This window comes from Liolophura sinensis, chromosome 3, assembly GCF_032854445.1.
Source record: "Liolophura sinensis isolate JHLJ2023 chromosome 3, CUHK_Ljap_v2, whole genome shotgun sequence".
Taxonomy (NCBI): domain Eukaryota; kingdom Metazoa; phylum Mollusca; class Polyplacophora; order Chitonida; family Chitonidae; genus Liolophura; species Liolophura sinensis.
The window spans coordinates 7,731,056-7,749,720 of NC_088297.1; the positions used below are offsets into that span (position 1 = coordinate 7,731,056).

Below are 18,665 nucleotides of genomic sequence, written 5' to 3' on the forward strand. Positions count from 1 at the left end.
ATGGAATAAAATAGAGAGGCTTTCGTAACTTTATCCTAATAAAAAACATAGAAGAACTGAAGTAGCATTATTTTAATGTGTATGTCAGTTTACACTCAACAGGCAGATTTTTAAGGATGGCATCAGCATGTGAGTACAAATCAATATGAGTTGACACAAAAAGTTTGGTACCAGGACAATGTAGGACATTCGAAGAGGGACGACGTAAGATGTGTGATTGTCCACACATGGCTCACCCACTTGGCAGGACCTGACCTGTTGTCTGTGAGATTAAATAATATCAAAACTGGGTTATATATGTATGTGCTACTTTCTGAAAACCTATAAAAACACCCATGCAATTATACATCAATTTGTATATAAACTGATGAAGATGAATACACTGAGAACTTTGAAACACTGCACATGTCAAATAATAAGCTCTCTAGCTAAGATTCTATCAGCCTGAGGTCATCTTGAAGACAACAGACTGCTGTGTATGTCTGTTGACATGTGACAGTCTACATGTGTGTGAGGCCCCCTCAGAAAATAGCCTACCCCTTTCCAAGAAAATAGGCTACACGTATGTGAGGAGGGAATTTTTTTGCCAAAAATCAATATGTGGAATAAAATAAAAGAAAGTATTTTAAAGAAATTCTCATGGAGAGTACCGCAGTTTTTGGGAGGGTGAACTGAGTTAACCCCAACAAAAACAAAGACAAAGTTGGAATACACTGTTTGACATGAGTGCATGAAATTATCTTTTTCTCAGATTGCTTTCTAATCTACATATATACATGTATATAGTCAAATATTAATATGATTGAACAGAGATATAGATGGCCTCCTTAACAGCACTCTTTAAACAGGCACAGCCAAAAAATTTTCACTTTGACACCACCACTTGATGGATTGACTAACTGGAGTTTGCTCAAATGTTAATACTGTAATTCTTCAACCTTTTTGCATTTTGGGAAGGTGTTTATTCAAGCATATTCTCAAGGTATTATTCATATTGACTGATAAGATTATATCTTTTTTAAAGCTCGCAAATTGGCCGATACAAACAATGTAGGTTTATCCCAAAATCAAATTATAAATATGCAGAAATTGTAGCTGAAGTTTCTCTTTCATGTGCGAAAAGGTTGAGGAATTAGGGTAGAGCTCTTGTACACTGAATTTCTTATTTCATCAAACTGAATACCATAAACAGTTTTAAATGTGGAAACCTGCATTGTGACTGCCATTTCACAAATTCAGTTGATTTGATTTAGAACTGATTCGTACTACAGTTTGTGAAAAACTGACGTGATTATGTGATTATAATTAGATTTCAGTTCAATTCCTCTTTTTCCTTTTCACAAACTTTTATGTATCGGTACAGTTTTCTCTGAAATCTAAAAATCTCATCCAAGCAGATTTGAAATTGACTCATTCTGTGTCCCATGCTGAGAAAAGAGTACAGGTCTACTAAACATGTCATGCAGTAGCCTTTAAACTTATCTATACTGTGTTAGAGTATTAACATCCAACAACAGCTCTGTTTTTCTTGAAGATGACCCCAGGATTTTATAACTACTGGATGAATAAGAAGTACAAACCTGCATCTGAAGAACTCGCTGCTCCCCTAGTTTCTTCTATTGTTGTTGACTTAAGATCTGTCGAATGAGCAGACTCTGAACTGTCCTGTAAAACACTGGCTGAAAAAAAACTCAGCAGAGTTATTCCCCCCTTGGTCTGCATAAGCTGTAGAGTTGTGTCCCCTTGGATAAGTACTGCTGTTGTCTTGTATAAACTGTTCTAATTCACTATCAACACTGGTTTCTGTGATACGGGAAAGGGACTGGTCATGGGATGAGAGAGAGAGTTCCTGGGAAAAACTGGCATGTGATGCCTGGGGTAATGGGGATGAAAAACGCTGATATTTTGCTGGAGACAAATCATTAGTGTCAGAAAAGCGCTTGCGCTCCACTCGACCCACTGCTGCTGAACTTGTTGAAGTGTTGTTTTCGTGTAAACCTACGGGATAAACTTCCTGGTCGTTAGAGTCATTTTGTTCTTCTTTGATGACAACGATATCTGGGGACTCCGCATTATCTGCGCCACAACTGGTGGTACGCTCACTCTGCTGTGCCTCTCGGCTGAGTCTAGAGTGACCATGTTGTCCCCCCGTGGGTCTGTCAGTGGGGTGATGTGTCCGTGGAGGGGCCGTGTCCTTCAGACCCTGCAGCCAGTCAGGATCAGGCTTTAAACCAGAGCAGTCTGAAACAAAGAGATTAAACACCTCAGTATGTACATGTATGCGTTCATCAACTGATAAACTAAAAATACACATTAAACACGCAGTTTATAAACCATATCATTTATTTGCCTGGTGTTTAGTGGTGTGGATTTATGATTTTTTGACCATATGACGATGACCAATCTCATGGATTAAGAATAATCACACTCACAACAGAAAAACAATAGAAAAAAAGGTCCTGTTAGGTGCCTGACAAAGCTGGTTTACAGAAACAGCCAGAAATAGGCTGATTATAAACACAGTTGCAGGGGAAAGAACATTCCATTAAAAAGTAAGCCATACAGGTACATGCATATTAAAATTTATGATTTAAATTTACTACGCTTTATGAGTTTGAAACTGCTCTTTTGTATACAGTGCCAGGCTCTGATCCCAAGTTGTAACGCTGACACTGTGACCGTGCTGTGCATAAAGAAATTGTACAAAAATGTAACTCAAAATGATGTTTTTTGAGTCTGATATACACACAGAATCAATGGTCACTGGCTGGCAGCTTCCTGGGTTAAACCCTTGAACTTTTGGCCACATCTCTAATAAATCTGGCATACCCAAAATTCAGCTTAGACTAAGCAAAGTCCGGACTTGCCTATCTTTCAATGCAGCCATATCAGAAACAACTCAGATTAGATTTTAATGATACACCCTCATTCCTCAACCTTTTTACATACATGTATTAGTCTATGAAGAATATTGCTAGAATAAATACTTTGCAAACAAGTGAAATGGTTGAAGACTTACAGTAAACCATTGTATTTTTATTCAATAATTGTTAGTTTTAATACAGGGCACCCAACAATTTTGGGCGCCCAAAGGTTTTCCTGAACTAAATGTAAATATTTATTTATTTATTTATTTGATTGGTGTTTTACGCCGTACTCAACAATATTTCACTTATACGATGGTGACCAGCATTATGGTGGGAGGAAACTGGGCAGAGCCCAGGGGAAACCCACGACCATCCGCAGGTTGCTGTTAGACCTTCCCACATACGGCCGGAGAGGAAGCCAGCATAAGCTTGACTTGAACTCACGGCGACCCCATTGGTGAGAGACTTCTGGGTCATTGCGCTGCGCTAGCGCACTAACCGACTGAGAAATCTAAATATGGCCCTGGTACACATGTACATCATGTACATGGGTCTATATGTAGATACATGTAAAACTTTGTAAACATGTAAACTTTGTAATAACGTTAACTTGTTTAACTACAAAAATACACATACAAGCACTACGTTAATTCTTCAAGCTTTTCAGATTTTCAGTACAATTTACTGAAAACTTCAGTGCCAACTTCAGTGCCAACTTCAGGGCTCTGCAAGAACTATAATTTTATCAGTCTATAAAGTCTTCACAGAATAATGCCTTCAGGATATGCTTGAATAAACACCTTACAAGCTTGCGAAAAGATTGAAGAATTACAGAAGGCACTCTAGCACACATAAACATTTTTTCCCTAAAACATGTTTCATGAAAACCTGTGACTGTGCAAATTTAGAGTAGGTCAGAAGGAATTTCTCTACCATTTTCAAGCAATTTAGCATTTAAAGGCATATTGCAACAGAAAGGAAAAGTAAAATGATTTTCTTGTGAAATGCTAAACAACAACATTTGAGTAGGGCTTTTTGCAGTAGGTAGATATGGTTATGCAAAACAAACCTACATGTATGTTTACATGACAAGACAGTCATATGAAAAACTTTAAAAGCAAATGCCGAATGACAGATTGTAACTTTGTACCATTACCTAATGATATAGATCCTTTTAACTTGTATTCAGACAATCTCAGGTCTAACCAGACTGCAAACTGTGAGAGAACAGATGGCTTCCCACATAGCTCCCCGATGATGGTAGCAAACTTGTATTGAACTGTCTCCAGGGTGAAGTCAACGCCCACTGATGTCTGGCTCATCTTTGGTGGAAATTGTTACTGATATCTGAAAATCAACATCTCACAAATAACATGCGATCAAATATTGATCTCAAAATTACAATACTGCAGGAAATATTCTGCAGGATCTGGGCATGTTCAGGAAAAATAAAGTTATTTTCAGTTTAAATTTCTCGTTTTATGTCTCTACAGGTTGCTGTATCACATAATATAAAAGCAATCTGATTCAGTCAGTAAATGACTAGGCTGACTGAATCTGTTAACTAACGTGTTTGTTTACTTATATTGTATTCGCAAAAATGTACATCTACTTAAGTGGTGCAGACAATATGGTCACAATGCTTAACATGCTTAACGGGCTGTGATGTACTGTAGTCCCTGAACAAGGACCTTTTGCATCCAATTTCTTCACATAAAGTTTGAAAACTTTACCATGATTGCCCACAGCTGTAACTTACTCATAGCTGTACATTGTATTTGAGTACTTACCCAGTACCACTTTTAAAAAATCCCACCAACACATTATCTTCCTTTATTATGCCCCTTTCTTGTTCGCCACTGCACAAGAGTTAAGCTTGCTTCATACCCCGCCTTCTATGCAGAGCAATGTATTTGTCCACAGGCACTATCAAAATGTCTTCTGCCCACGGACACGGGAGAAAAATTTCTCTGAGAGTGTACATTTGTGTCAACGGCAGAAAAAGATAACTAATTTTGGTGGGATTCTTCTAAGTTTCTGGTACTAGTACTTAAATACAGAGTTCACCTACCAAAGACAGTTGTGGATGAGGGCGTCACTTTTGTTTGAAGAAATTGCCCGCAAATATCCGTCTTCAAAGACCATAAGACACTGCATCTTGTTTCACATTGTAACTTATGTGGCTGTGCATCTCAAATCGGTTACATGTTTGCAACCATAGATAGGAAACTAAATATATTCTAGTCTGAGATTGCTCTTATGTCAGGTATGGCAAGATTCTGCTTGGCCATGGATGGCCCCATATCACATTTTCATGCAGACTAAATACACAGATGGTTTACAATGACAGCCATCTTTGAGATAAGTTTGTGTATATTGCCCACTGAAAGCCCTAACCAGCCTAGGGCCTCTGGCCAGCTTATGACACCTCTAACAATAGGCACTCAGTGGACAATACTCAATCTTACATCAAACATGGCTGTCATTGCAATGTCAGCCTTCTCCAATGGTCAATTGCCTTTATTTTGCAAATTCTGATATCAATGTAAATATCTTTTGGCTTGTTTATTGCATTGATGAGTTGCCACGAAGACGTTGATGTTAAATATCGACACAATCGACAGAAACTTTAATTTAATTGAACTAAGCAGGCTAATGATGCCTGATTCTGATAGTACTGGAAAATAATTTGTTAACCACATTCTTCTATCGAAGACTGTAGTTTTTACTACCTTCTGAGAGGCCGTGGATTGTGGTCTATGGCATCAATATCACACTAACTTAACTATGAACACTGTGTGATCATGGTTTAGCTATGATTTAGCATTGTAATTGGAAGACCGGCCATCATGCTGGCCACTTGCTTCAGTCATTGAGACAGTTCCCAATCAGCAGTTCAGAGTTCCAGCGTAGGCTGTCTTTTTCCCAGTGCATTCGTTATCCGAAAACCCTTTAAAACGCCATCGATACCTTTGTATTATACTTACTGTTTGTAGCGTAGGCGATGGGCACGAAATTCAAGCGGGAAAAGACTATAACTCGACTAAACTCTTCATACAAAGATTTTTGTATTTAGGGAGAGGCTGCTGAATATGGGTCAAATTCATCTTAGTCTTTTCACCTCCAAGCGTTGAAGAGCTCCATCAGTACTACAGTTCTTCCAACTTCCATTATTAACCTGTGTGTTATTCCCATCGGATTTTTAGTCTAGTTACGCCTAATAATTCTGTATGTCAAAAATGTGGAAGATACTCCATAAAAAAAACGTGCTAACATAGTGTATAATCAATATGGGGGGATCTGAATACCGACCGCTCCCTCATTGGAACTCTTCAATGTATTCATTGTCTCATCAGTAATACGGTACGGGGTAGGAATGCGATGATTTGGCAAGAAAAAAGCACATGGGTAATTATTAAATTAAGAAGATTATGTTGTGCATCCCTGTGCCACAATGATACCCTGAATTTCCGAGGTTGTGAACTAATGTAGTTTTAAGCCACCGAATCGAATCATTATGCCATTATTAAAGTGATGCGCCTTGAACATAGTTTAGTCACAATGCAATTTAATTGAACTATGTCAGAGTAGGCAAATACTACGTAGGCCTAGACAGAATTAGGAAATGTGACAGTGACTGCTTTCGCCGTACAGTGTACTATATACAAAATGTATCCAGTCATATCGTCTAACATCCAACTCACCCAAGTCAAAGCGTCTAATACCTTAGGTCGAATCGTCTACAAGTTAAGATCGCCTAACAATATATGTGGTGGATATTTTGGATTACTGGTTCCATTTTATCTGCATTTGTTTGCATTGAGAGGTTGTTCTTCATTTTTGATGTCAATATTTCAGGAAAATTCCATTTTTACTGCTCATAGTTCTGAACAAGTTCTCAATACAAACAAATGCAGATAAAATGAACCAGTAATCCAAAATATCCACTACAAAGCTCATATGGTTAGGCGACCAGACAGTAGACAATTGGACCAAAGGTATTTGACGATTTGACTTAAACCTGTTGGCTGTTAGACGATATGACCTGTATTTATACAGAACTGCTGTTTATTGTTGATATTTGCATCAAGCTGGTTTTCACATACCGGCTATTAAAATAGAATTTATGCCAACATTTGATTATTAATCTCCACTGTTGATATGAAATATAGTACCGGTAACATTTATTTAATTTATACATTTAAGTACCCCACATTTATAATAATAATAATTGTGTTGAAATGCCGTTTTATCTCTGGCTTACAGTGTACATAATTTAGATGTATATCTTTGAATGGCTCAGGTTTTTGCTGGATGTTTGATTTTTAATTTATTTATTTATTTATTTTTTCATTATCCATTTTCTACAGATATATGGATGGCTGACTTTCAAGCAAGAAGAAAATAAAAAAAAAAATAAAAAAAACATCATTCCACTGGATCAGGTATGTTTGGATTGTCATTCCCTCATTGTTCTTAATAATATTAAATACCCCGGCCTAGCTGTATTTGTAACATACATGTAGGCCCTGCTAGAATAACAATTATATGTATGTAGGCATAACGTGTACGTATTTTACATGTATTGTTTTTGTGGGTGTCTCACATTTTTTTCAAGAATTTCTCAGTTGCACCCTAAACATTAACCCCCCATAAATGCATTTTTTGGAGGAAATATCTCGCTTTCATACAGGCGAACCATTTTTCCAGTAAGATATTCGCCTTCCATTTGTCAAAACACCTTTCTATAGTTAATAAAATTGTCAGTCAAGTAAATATGTGGCTAGTCACAGCAAAATTTCCAGTGAGTTATGGTACAGTAGAAGTCAGGTTTATATAAATATGCATAGAACAAACTAAAGTGGCCAGAGTAGATGTGATATGTTTGTGCCATGCATGGACACTTGGCCTAGTACCATGATTACAGTGCTTACCTGAAAAACCACCTGATGTTACACGCCTTAGGAAAATTAACCATCCATAAACAAATGAGGTCTATCACAATGGTTACACTAGTTTGGCTGTGGCCTTACTTTGTGTCAAGGACCGGCCCGGATAGCACAGTTGGTAGAGCCTCCGCTTTGGGAGCGGTAGATCCAAGATCAATCCTGGGTCGAGTCACACCTAACACTTTAAAAGAGGAAGTTGCGACTTCCTCGCTTGGCGTTCAGCATGAAGGAGATAGTGCAATGACTGGTTGACCTGTATCAGTATAATGGGTCGGGTGGGGCGATTTACTTGCCTTCGGTAAGGCGTCTCAGTGAAGCAGCACTAGATGAAAGAGTGGTGGAAATCTGTCCTGCAACAAGGAGGCACATTACATACACCCTAAGGATTCCTTCATCGTCATATGACTGAAAAATTATTGAGTATGATGTTAAACCCCAAGCTCTCTCTCTCTACTTTGTGTCAAGAGGCTAGTTATCTGGCAACTACATGTTGTGCAGAAACTCCAGACCAAAGATAAATAGGGCTAATGGTGTATTTAGTTAAACTGCTAGATGAATAAACCATAATTTATTTCTTATTTGTCTTACTCTCTGACAGATTATACATGTACATTTACATGTAGATGCCTTTTTAAGAAGAAGTTGAGGTCTGGCTTGTGAGAAAGAGCTGTGCCAAACAAGTATGGATTCCTCTGAACTGGAACATGTCCAGTACAAGTTTGCCACAATCATCGGTGGTTTGTGTGGAAAACCCCAGATCCTGTCTCAGTTTGCTGTATGGTTGGATTTGAGACTAGCAGAGTACAAATTGAAGGGAGCCATCTCACTAGGTATGGGTAATTCATTTCTGATGTGTTGCTTTTAACACACTATAGTACACTATATGCTAAGTGTGCATACTAGTATACATGTATCTGCAGTCAAAGCCACTTCCTCGCTTGGCATTCAGCATGAAGGGGATAGTGCAACGACTGGTTGACCCGTATCAGTATAATTGCTCGGGCAGGGCAGCTTACTTGCCTTTGGTAAGCCATCTCAGTGAAGCAGCACTTGATAAAAGAGCGATGGAAATCCTTCCTGCACATGACATGCACTCTAAGGATTCCTTTATCGTCATATGACTGAAAAATTGTTAAGTACGTTAAGTAAAAATTAAGTATATTAAACCCAGAGCACTCACTCACTCACTCAGAATCAAAGCCAGCCAGTGCTCTAAATATATATTACATATGCAAGTCTGAAATCAAGTGGCTGACATTTTTGAAAATACACCTTCGGATGGTGCTGAGACGTTGATCCAGTATTAAAACACTTATAATTTTGCCAAAGGATTTTTTCTTTTTTTTCCAAAAATGTTAGGATCCTATTTATGGGCTTGTAATCTAGCCTCTGTGAGACGGACTTCTGGTCTTATTTCTTTCGAACAAACATCACCGATGGCAGTTTTCCTCTAGCAGAGTTTAATCTCAAAAAAACAAACAGGTTAAGTTGTTAAAGTGTACCACAAAAATTACGAGACTTAACAGTCATTCATTACAGTAACTTTTTGTATTATATTTCACCTGAAGTTTGGTGTGTAAAATGCACTTTCAGAAGCATGTTAAAGGGCTTCAAATTATACTTTTGATGCCAACAATTAGGTTTTTGTCGATGAGAAATTATTTCAAACTTCACAAAACGCTTTTAAAAGTAGCCGTACAAGTTGGATGACTCAATCAGAATCAAAGGAAAATGTGTCACTTGAAAAACGCCCAAGTTTAGGTGAATTTCTGTACATGTAGATATCATTAAGCCTTTGAGAAAGCATGTTTTCCATGACTGGCCAAGGACTAGAACTGCTGTGATCACTGAATATTGTACATGTATTACGGTCATAAACTTTAGCAGGTGTGAGTGTTTCTTTATACTGTCACCGATGCGGTTGCAGTGAGTTCAAGTCCAGCTCATGCTAGCTTCCTCTCTGGCCGTACCTGGGAATGTCTGCCAGCAACCTGCGAATGGTCGTGGGTTTCCTCCCACCGTAATGCTGGCTGCTGTCATACAAGTGAAATATTCTTGAGTATGGCATAAAACACCAATCAAATAAATAAATAAATTCTTTATACTGTGTTTTCAGACATATTTAACCTAGCAGAACAGTTTGATCGCAATAAAACATGATCAGTTGTCACTGTTTGAAAGTCAGCATGGTCTACATCAAATCTACTTGAATTCAATCTCTAAACTAATATACTGTTATTTTGCTTTTTTTTTTTTAAGATTGCTCCGGATTAAAACCTGATCCTAAATGGCTAGAAGGGATAAAACCAGATATCATCGATTCTGAACAGTGTACAGGAGGAACAGACATGGGAAGGCCAGGGGAAGTAACTCTGTTTAGCCAGGACTCTTCCCAGGATGCCAGTGGTGAGGTGAACCCTGTGCAGAGTCCAGCTTTAGTGATTAAAACAGAAGAGGATGCTGGGTCAGTTTTCCCTGTCAGCCTGCACGAACATTCTCATAATGCCAAAGATTTGCCTACTTCAGCTCTACACTCTGTGGCAACTAGAGAAACGCAAAGCTTGAAACGTAGGTTTCAGCACACAGGCCATTCCCTGGGGCAAAAGACGAAAAGACTTTCCTCGTCCAGTGAGGTTGATCTTCAAGGCGTAGAAATTGTTCCTGTGAATGAAAGCCTTATGTCTTTGATAGGTTCCACCAGTGATAGTAAAGACAATGGAACCAATGACAGTGTGAATGAGTATGATTCGGGGACCCCATTTGATGAAAACTCCTCGTACACCTCACTACTGGATGATTCAACGGTTGTTCATCAAGCCAAGGCTGTGTCAGGTAGGTCATGTACATAAGTCAGACTTAAATGGTAGTTATAGCTCCATTGAGGATGTCAACACATGCCTCAAAGGAAAAGACAAAAAAAGAAAAAAACCTCACTAATTCTGAGAATTTTTATATTATGTTAAATATTTTATCAGAATTTGACAATATTTGGAGCAGTTATTACTTGGAAACCAATGGCCAATGGGAATCACAAAAGTCATTTAAATAGGCAAAATTTATGCAGGGAGGGGGTTAGTTTGAAATTTGATTTGAGATTAGAAAAAGTCAAACTTCATATCATATTTTGCGAAAATTAGACAATATTTGCAGCATTATTGCACATGAAGAATAGCATTGCAGATGTACAGATTGGTAAATGGACAGATTGAATGACATTTTTTTAAGTTTGTGATGTCTGACACACCACTTGTAACTTTTCCAGTATCGAAAAATACCTGTGCTCTTTTTTTTTTTTTTTTTTTTTTTTTTTTTGTTATGGGTCTTTTGTGAGAATCGCCTAAGGCCCATTATAGAGACGCTAAAATGTGTTAACATTTTTAAAAGTAGCCCACCATTCTTTGGCACTGTCGATGAAGAAATCGTGTTGCTTTGGGTTTGATTCATGTTTTTATTCATTTCTGTTTTTATTCATTTCTGTTTTTATCACAATGAAAGCAACGTCGTTTATAGCTGTGCTAATTTAAGGGTCACGAACGTGGCTGGAGGCAAAATCCCAACCCTTCAGCCATTCGACAGGCTAGGGTCATCTTTGTTAATTCCTCTATAAAGGAACGTGCGCATGCATTGTTTGTACGTGGCAAAGGGATTGCTCTCAGGGTATTATTGTTCACGTTTTGTTTCTGTTTGCCAGTTGCTGGGCGCTTGTTAAGCCAAACAGCACTAGATGAACACGGCACCAGTTGTAGTTCTCCGGGAGTGCATCAAGATGACCTCCCCTTAGGAGCGCATGAAGTAATCCGCAAGATGTCGCAGTCAGCTAGTATCTTTCCTGTCCCAATGAAGAGCAATGAATCGAGGCGGAATAGAATAAGGAACCGGCACCAGAAAGCGGAGAAGACTGTTCGAAATGTAGTTGGAGCTGTGGGAAACTTTGAACGTTGGCTTTGGTCGCGATTTAGTGATGAGACGAGGGAAATCTTTGCAATCCCACCGGCTGAACTTGATAGGTATTTAGCCCTCTTCTTCAGCGAAGCGGAAAAACTGACTGGTGGAAGCTTTCATCCGGAGACGTTCCGGTCTCTCCGCTCAAGACTAGAAAGCTACCTAAAAGATAACAATTATCCAGAATCCATTATGCATTCTCCACATTTCTCAGAAAGTAGACGAGCTTATCACCAAAGGAAGCTCAAACTTATGGCTATTGTCAACGACGGACAGCAGTCCACAAGTAAACCTATGAATTCAACAGCCTGATTCTTCATTTACGGACGAACCAGCGTTAGCATGAACGAACTACAGGATTGTGTGGAAGCATCGGCTGCTCCATGTGTCCTGGCTAGTTATAGATTCTGTAAGGCCTTTATTGTACAGTTCTACATGCAGAAGGGCAAACACCAAATCTTATGGAGCAAGGTTTGCCCTGTTACACGTCTAAAACAACGATTTCCATGGAAACGCTCGATTTCTATTGATGTACCGTGAGGACCTACGTATTGGGTTACGCACTTGGCCTTTTATATCATTTCATTTGGTAAAAGGACCCGTGAAGCAGTGTTGGTAATGTAAGTTTGCTTTAGATATTGAATCTTTGCTCTTACTTTTCCTGTGATGTTCTTGATGATCAGTTTGATGATGTTCCGGTTCCGGTCAGTCCTCTTTGCGGATGGTTACACAAAACGCTTGTAGCATTACATGCACCTTATGCTACGATGTCGACCTGACTCAGAGGCATCAATTGCGCGCACATATGCATGTACATAGCGCCTACTACTCCGGGCAAATCTTCACCATGGTAATCACGTGCACGTAACGTGGCTTTTGTAGAACAGATCCACTTGTCAGAGCTGAATCTATAGCTGTACGTTGACAAAACTTTCCTGGCGATGCAATACACCCAGAATTGATTACCACGGAAAGGACTATTGCTTGTAACGTCGCTCAATAAACCGGTTTGTAAATCGAGCCCAACAACTTCTGGAATAACGTCATCGGCTGTATGCGAACGTAACGTAACACATCAGAGGCTTCTTGCTTTGATCTGCCCATGAGCCCAGTTCACATTTTGCAGTGTTTATTTGTATCCCCTTTTCATCCCATCGTTATAATATGCCGGATACATCATGACGCACGATGACCGTCCGTCTGTCCGTATGAAAGAGATCATAGCCATGTATAATTCATACTGGGCATACGATTTATTGATGTTCGTATTAAGATGAACCCGGTTTTCATGTAAACTGGCGGTTTCCATCAAATTTCTGGTTTTTGTTCCAACCGATTGCTTGGAAATGGCACATTTCAACAAGGTTGGCATAATAGAAGTGAATGCACTTATTGTTTCCTATTATTTGTTACTAGGGCTATTTGTTAGGGCTTAATACACAAGGCTACATTACAGTGAGCTGCCCATGCTGGCTCCCTCTCCTGTCGTATGTGGGAAGGCCTGGCAACAACCTGCGGATGGCCGTGGGCTCTGTGCGGTTTTATAATTGAAATATTTGGTTATTAGAATGTCCGTTGCATTCTTTGTTGTTTATTCTTCGTTTTGTATCATTCAAGGTCCATTGCAATCTTTATAGTTGTCCTTTCGTCTATCACGTCGTTGTGTTATTCATTCTCCATCACAGGCTGTCAGTTTGTTACACTTTTGCCTGTGTATTCTTTGTCGTTTATTCTACCTTAGTCTAGTGCCCTGTATTGGCAGCATTCTTTGCCGTATAATGCTAATTCTCTGTCATGCCATGCCCTGTGCTTTCCTTGTTTCTTGTTCTGCAACGTACCTCACCCCGTGCCAATTGCATTCTTCGTTATTCTCATTTAGTCTATATTTTTGTACCTCGTGGAATTTATTATCCATTGTCTAGCACACTCTAGTCACATTTTTGCCTTTTAGGCTTGTCATAGCCCGAGAAGTTGGGAAAGCAATGGTGTTAAACATTAAGAGTGGTATCTTGAAAAGTACTTATTGTAATGTGCTCAGGTTTTCGCAATTGTCTATCATCCAACGACCCTTATATCCTTTGCAGTTTTTTGATCCTTTGTCTATCGTCCCGTTGTAACTCCAATTATTGTCAGTTATTCTTGATTGTCTGTCATGCTATATTCGTCCTATTCTTTGTTCTCTATTCTCCATTGTCTGTTACCTCATACGTCGGTTTCGTTCATTGTTATTTATTCTCAGTTGTCAATTACCTTGTTTTACTTGTTTTCTTTCGTGGTGATATCCCATTGTGTGTCACAGGATGTCTGTTATAATCTTTAAGTGCTTATTCTCCATTATCACTTGTATAAATATCGTTCTTTATCGTTTATTATTCATTGTCTCTCACCTCGTGTCAATTGCATTTTTTGTTTATTGTCTACCACCCCATGTTAGTTGCACTCTTTGCCGTTGGTTTTATCATCTTGTCATTTACGTTCTTGTCATCCATTGTCTAGCAATCACCCAGTCCCCATTGCATTCGTTGTTGTTTATTCTCCATTGTCTGTCATCCGGTGTTCATTGCATTCTCTGTTACTCGCCTTTTGTCTAGCACCAGTTTTAAGCCCCGTCCAGACTATCCAACACCACTCAACTTTTGTTCACTCAACAAGAGTCAACTTGAAGTGAATTCAACAAGTCCTTTGCTTTCTTTATTTTTTTAATCTGCATTTTTTGATGTTCAGTCTTCATTGCCTATCGCACTGTTTCAAGTACATCCATGCCTGTGTAGTCTATATTGTCTGGCTAACAAAATACTTATTTTTTACTCAGAAAAAATTAGACCGAGCGGGATTGTGTGTGTTCCAATCTGTTCTTCTTTGTCCTGGGGATTTTTCTTACTCAGCTGCCCAAAATTTGTTTGCTCGCTGCAACTATTAGGCCCTTGGCCAATAAGGTCATGTGTTTCAATACAGCTCTCGTTATTTGGGCTGCGGCTTCAAGTCAGAAGGGGGCCTCCGTGGCTCAGTTGGTTGGCACGCTAGCGCAGCGTAATGACCCAGGAGCCTCTCACCAATACGATCGCTGTGAGTTCAAGTCCAGCTCGTGCTGGCTTCCTCTCCGGCTGTAAGTGAGAAGGTCAGCAGCAACCTGCGGATGGTCGTGGGTTTCCCCCGGGCTCTGCCCGGTTTCCTCCCACCTTAATGCTGGCCGCCGTCGTATAAGTGAAATATTCTTAACTACAGCGTAAAACGCCAATCGAATAAATAAATCAAGTCAGAAGGGTAGCATTTGTTACGCACAGTTTCAAGTACATCCAACATCCTGCTGGGCGAGGGTCGGTGATTTCCTCTACCCATAAAACCGACCGATGCCATATTTATATATATATATATATGTAAGTAAACAATTCTTGAGTATACGGTGTCAAGCACCAATAGATCAATCAAGCTTGCTTGTAAGTTCGTCCAATAATCATTGGCTGTTTCTTTGTAGGAATGCCTGCTGTTCATACAACACAAGAGAGAGGGAGGAAACGTGATGCTGTGAACTTCAAGTCATTATCTAGTGATTGCTGTGTCGGGCAGTCCGTGTTTACCACTAAAAACACAGCCAGTTGTGTGACGGTATTTACAAGGTGGTTAAGGGAGCAGAACATATGTGACTGCGATCGAATAGAACAACTCCCCCAACAGAACTTAACGTCTACCTAGTTCAGTTCTTCTCCCTCAGCACTAAGAAAGATGGCAGCGAGTACCTGCCCAAGTCATTCAGAGCGTTAAAGGATGGCATCGAGAGATACCTCAAGGTTTGTAACTATCCACATTCCATCACTGTGTCTGAGCTATTCGCAGATAGTCAAAAGGCCTTTAAATATAGACTGCAGCACCTTCATCAAATAGCTCAACGCTCGAGAGTATCTAACATTCTTCATTGAAGGAGGAAAGCATTCATCTGGGGCCAGATCTCTTTTGTTGGTTTTTTGAGAGTCCCATGATGTTCACACCTGATGCTGCAAATTCACCTCAGTAAAAATTATCTACCTAGAGCTGTCGTATTCCTTTTGTTGATTTTACGTACCAATCCACCATCATGAAATAAAAGAAATAAACCATTTACCCCTGCCCAAGTGTTTATATAGTTTAAAGGCAAAACGAAGTATGTTTTTTCAATTAAGAAAAAGTTCTTAGAAATTGTGAATTTATACCTTTTCGTTTTCTTGATATATATACGTATTTTACGCCCTACAAGTGCATGAGATTTCACTGATCGACAGAAGTGAGGTTTGTGGGTGGACGCTAATCTATGAACAGAACCAAGTATGTTATAAACATGCTGACGTCAGAGTAAACCCACAGCGAGGCCGTTGACAGGTAGATTCCATTACTCAATCTGCTCATTCGGAAGGTGCTTCGATGTCTCATGAAGGTGGATTGCTGTGAATAGCAGGCCTTTCACCTTCGGCCGCTCTTTAGTCAGGAGGTTTATCTTCCCACAAACGCCACCGTCATCAGATCAGTAAAGAAAAATCTTGAGCACAGCGTTTAATACCAATCAATCAACCCAAATCATTTATAAACATTCGTCAAGGGCTCGTTTGCAGACGACATAAGACGAATGAGCCAGCAAGTTCCCTGTATTTCCCCGTTTCACTTGTACCTTAGGTTAGTCGCTAGAATATGTAGAAATCTAGATGACGAATGTGTTCCAAACAACATGTGCATATTTAATCAAATGTCTCTACCGCGTGAGCGTAAGAACAGGCCATCTATTAGATATGAACATCTTTATTGAGTTCAGATATACTTATCATATGTAATTAAATATAAGTGAAAAGGATAGTTGACTCCAAAACATGGTAAAGAAGTGTGCTACTGAGTATATCATATTGCACCAATGGAAGGCAACCCACGTGGCCTACGTGATCCTACGTGATCTTCCGTAAATAAAAGATGGACAACGTGGGGGTGGTCTTTTATTTTAGAGACTGGCAAAAGTGGATGTCTGTTGTATACAGAAATACTGTTTCTTCAGATATTCACCCATACTAACCTCGTAAAGCCAGACAGGCCGGTCGCATATCACACGCCTTCATGGCTTACTTGTATGTCTTCGACTATGCAGTACATCAACTAGTTACAGAATCGTCGCTGATTAGCTGTATACAGATGACCGGACACAGCCATTCCTCAACTCTGCGTAAAGTTTCGTAATAATATATAAACAAGTAGAACGCAATGTACTAAATACAAGCGTGGACATAAAGGCTATAGGCACATCTGACACAGATAGTCTGTTTGTAGGACAACAGAGACACAGCCTTAAAGACGTTGAAATACAGGTCTAGGTCAATGAAAAACGATAGAAAAAACAATATGACGTCTTCGTAACTAAAGGGGTGTATGTGACGTTTAAACGCTTACATAATTATTTCAACAGATATCGCAAGCCTGTCATAAAATATGAATTACATGGTCTCAATGATATTGTAAAGACAAACAAAAATGACTAAGGTCACAAACTTAATACGGTTCTTCAACATGGTTGGAAAACCTGGCTTCAAACGTTGAAGAGATATGCAAAGTGTTTTTCAGGTGAATGGAGGCGATTAGCGTTGATTCCATAAGCCTTTAACTACAAATTCCTGCACGAGTCCTACATCAAACAGGCCCGGGCATCTATGGGATGGACATAGGGTGTACGTGTATACCGCACGAAAGTAATCACAACGAAATATGATTCACTGTTCCTGTTCCTCTCCCGTGCAGTCCGGGTTTTCCGATATTGAGAAACCCATGTCATCGGACTGTGGAAAAGCGGGTAGAATCTGTCCGGCACGCTTTAAAGTCCGGGACCTGGTCTTGTAAGCCATCTGGCTGCTGTGAAACAAAGGGGATGTGAGGATTGAGTAGGGATAGTTTTTCAGTTTTAAGTGACGTACCAAGGCCTCCTTCATTGTCTGGAAGCTCTTCCACAGGTAGTCGATGCCTTCCTTACGCCGCACCGTGGAGAAAAATCCGCTGAGATACTGGTCAAGCTCTTGGGCGGGCGTGTCCTCAATGGGTCGTGTTTCACGAGGGTGATTATCCTTCATCCAGCGATAATAGATCTTCACTAAGCTGGCCGTGTTTTTGAGGATTGTTTCTCGTCTAACTAGGATTTGAGATGTCGTGTAGCCGTCAAGGGGATGATGTCGTCTGGAGACCAGGACTGATTCTGTTAAAAATGCAAGAAAAGAAGCGCTTGATAAGAAGCAAATACAGTCAAAGTTAAAACTCATACTACAATAATCAGTACGTGATACCAAGAGTAATGGGAAATGCAACATACACTTTTTACTACATACCCTTAATATAGTTCTCAATGTGTTTCCCAAAATCCAAAGAAACGCTTCTCATATTGTTCACAGGATTGGCACAGCACCAAACTACACACGTATGAAATGCGACGAGTTTTAGTAAAATCGCTCCTTTAGAAAAAAAAAACACTGTAAAGCCAGTTGTTGACGATTAGCATTTCATTTACAACCCAATAGTTCTTTTCATCAACATTGCATATCACGCATGCACACAACAGCTAAAAGTCCTCTACAGTTTACAACTGCTAGCAGAATAAAACACACACACTGGAAACGGAATTCAACACTGAGGTCTGCAACCGCCTTTTTCCCCCCACGTGTACAAACTAGAATCTAAGGCATACCTGTAGCTGTGACTGTCTAGGTTATACTTGGCATAGTGATCATCGCGTAACAATTTACCCTTCCTTACCATGACTAATATATTTCATATTAAATGTCTTTTTTGCAAACTCTTTTTTTTATTTATTAACGAAGCTCTTAGTTTGAAAGACATCAATTTCCTATTTTCCGATGACATTAACATCTTCATGAGCTATATGTCGCCAGTGTATTGGTCAAATGGTTCT

General features: G+C 39.5%; 3 protein-coding genes across 12 annotated transcripts in view; 1 reads left to right on the plus strand and 2 right to left on the minus strand.

Moving 5' to 3' along the window:
- Positions 1-5,964, minus strand: part of LOC135463955 (uncharacterized) — a 31,087-nt gene extending 25,123 nt beyond the window's left edge. For all 6 annotated transcript variants that reach the window (XR_010443614.1, XR_010443612.1, XR_010443611.1 and 3 more), the window contains exons 1-3: positions 5,855-5,964; positions 4,024-4,214; positions 1,581-2,241 (exon numbers count right to left, since the gene is read on the minus strand). Coding sequence is in view for 1 of the 6 variants with exons in the window: in XM_064741426.1 (XP_064597496.1) it covers positions 1,581-1,722 (142 nt within the window). In the remaining 5 variants the exon portion in view is untranslated. The remainder of the gene's footprint in view (positions 1-1,580; positions 2,242-4,023; positions 4,215-5,854) is intronic.
- Positions 5,965-6,233: 269 nt separating this feature from the next.
- On the plus strand, positions 6,234-15,848 carry LOC135464060 (uncharacterized). Of its 3 annotated transcripts, XM_064741539.1 has the most exons (6): positions 6,234-6,275; positions 7,238-7,312; positions 8,415-8,646; positions 10,076-10,648; positions 11,508-12,378; positions 15,234-15,848. In XM_064741539.1, the coding sequence occupies exons 3-5, from the start codon at positions 8,499-8,501 to the stop codon at positions 12,068-12,070; spliced, it is 1,284 nt and encodes a 427-aa protein (XP_064597609.1). In that variant the 5' UTR covers positions 6,234-6,275; positions 7,238-7,312; positions 8,415-8,498; the 3' UTR covers positions 12,071-12,378; positions 15,234-15,848. The 3 variants fall into 3 exon arrangements, with proteins under 3 accessions (XP_064597609.1, XP_064597608.1, XP_064597610.1); XM_064741538.1 differs by lacking the exons at positions 6,234-6,275; positions 7,238-7,312 and adding an exon at positions 7,766-7,860; XM_064741540.1 differs by lacking the exons at positions 6,234-6,275; positions 7,238-7,312; positions 11,508-12,378 and adding an exon at positions 7,766-7,860.
- Positions 15,849-16,595: 747 nt separating this feature from the next.
- LOC135463552 (uncharacterized protein KIAA1958 homolog) overlaps positions 16,596-18,665 on the minus strand; it is a 69,594-nt gene continuing 67,524 nt past the window's right edge. Inside the window, exon 4 of one of the 3 annotated variants that reach the window (XM_064740832.1) lies at positions 16,596-17,954. In XM_064740832.1, the coding sequence (XP_064596902.1) occupies positions 17,479-17,954 (476 nt within the window). In that variant the 3' untranslated portion in view covers positions 16,596-17,478. The remainder of the gene's footprint in view (positions 17,955-18,665) is intronic. The other 2 variants (XM_064740826.1, XM_064740838.1) reach the window with 2 other exon arrangements.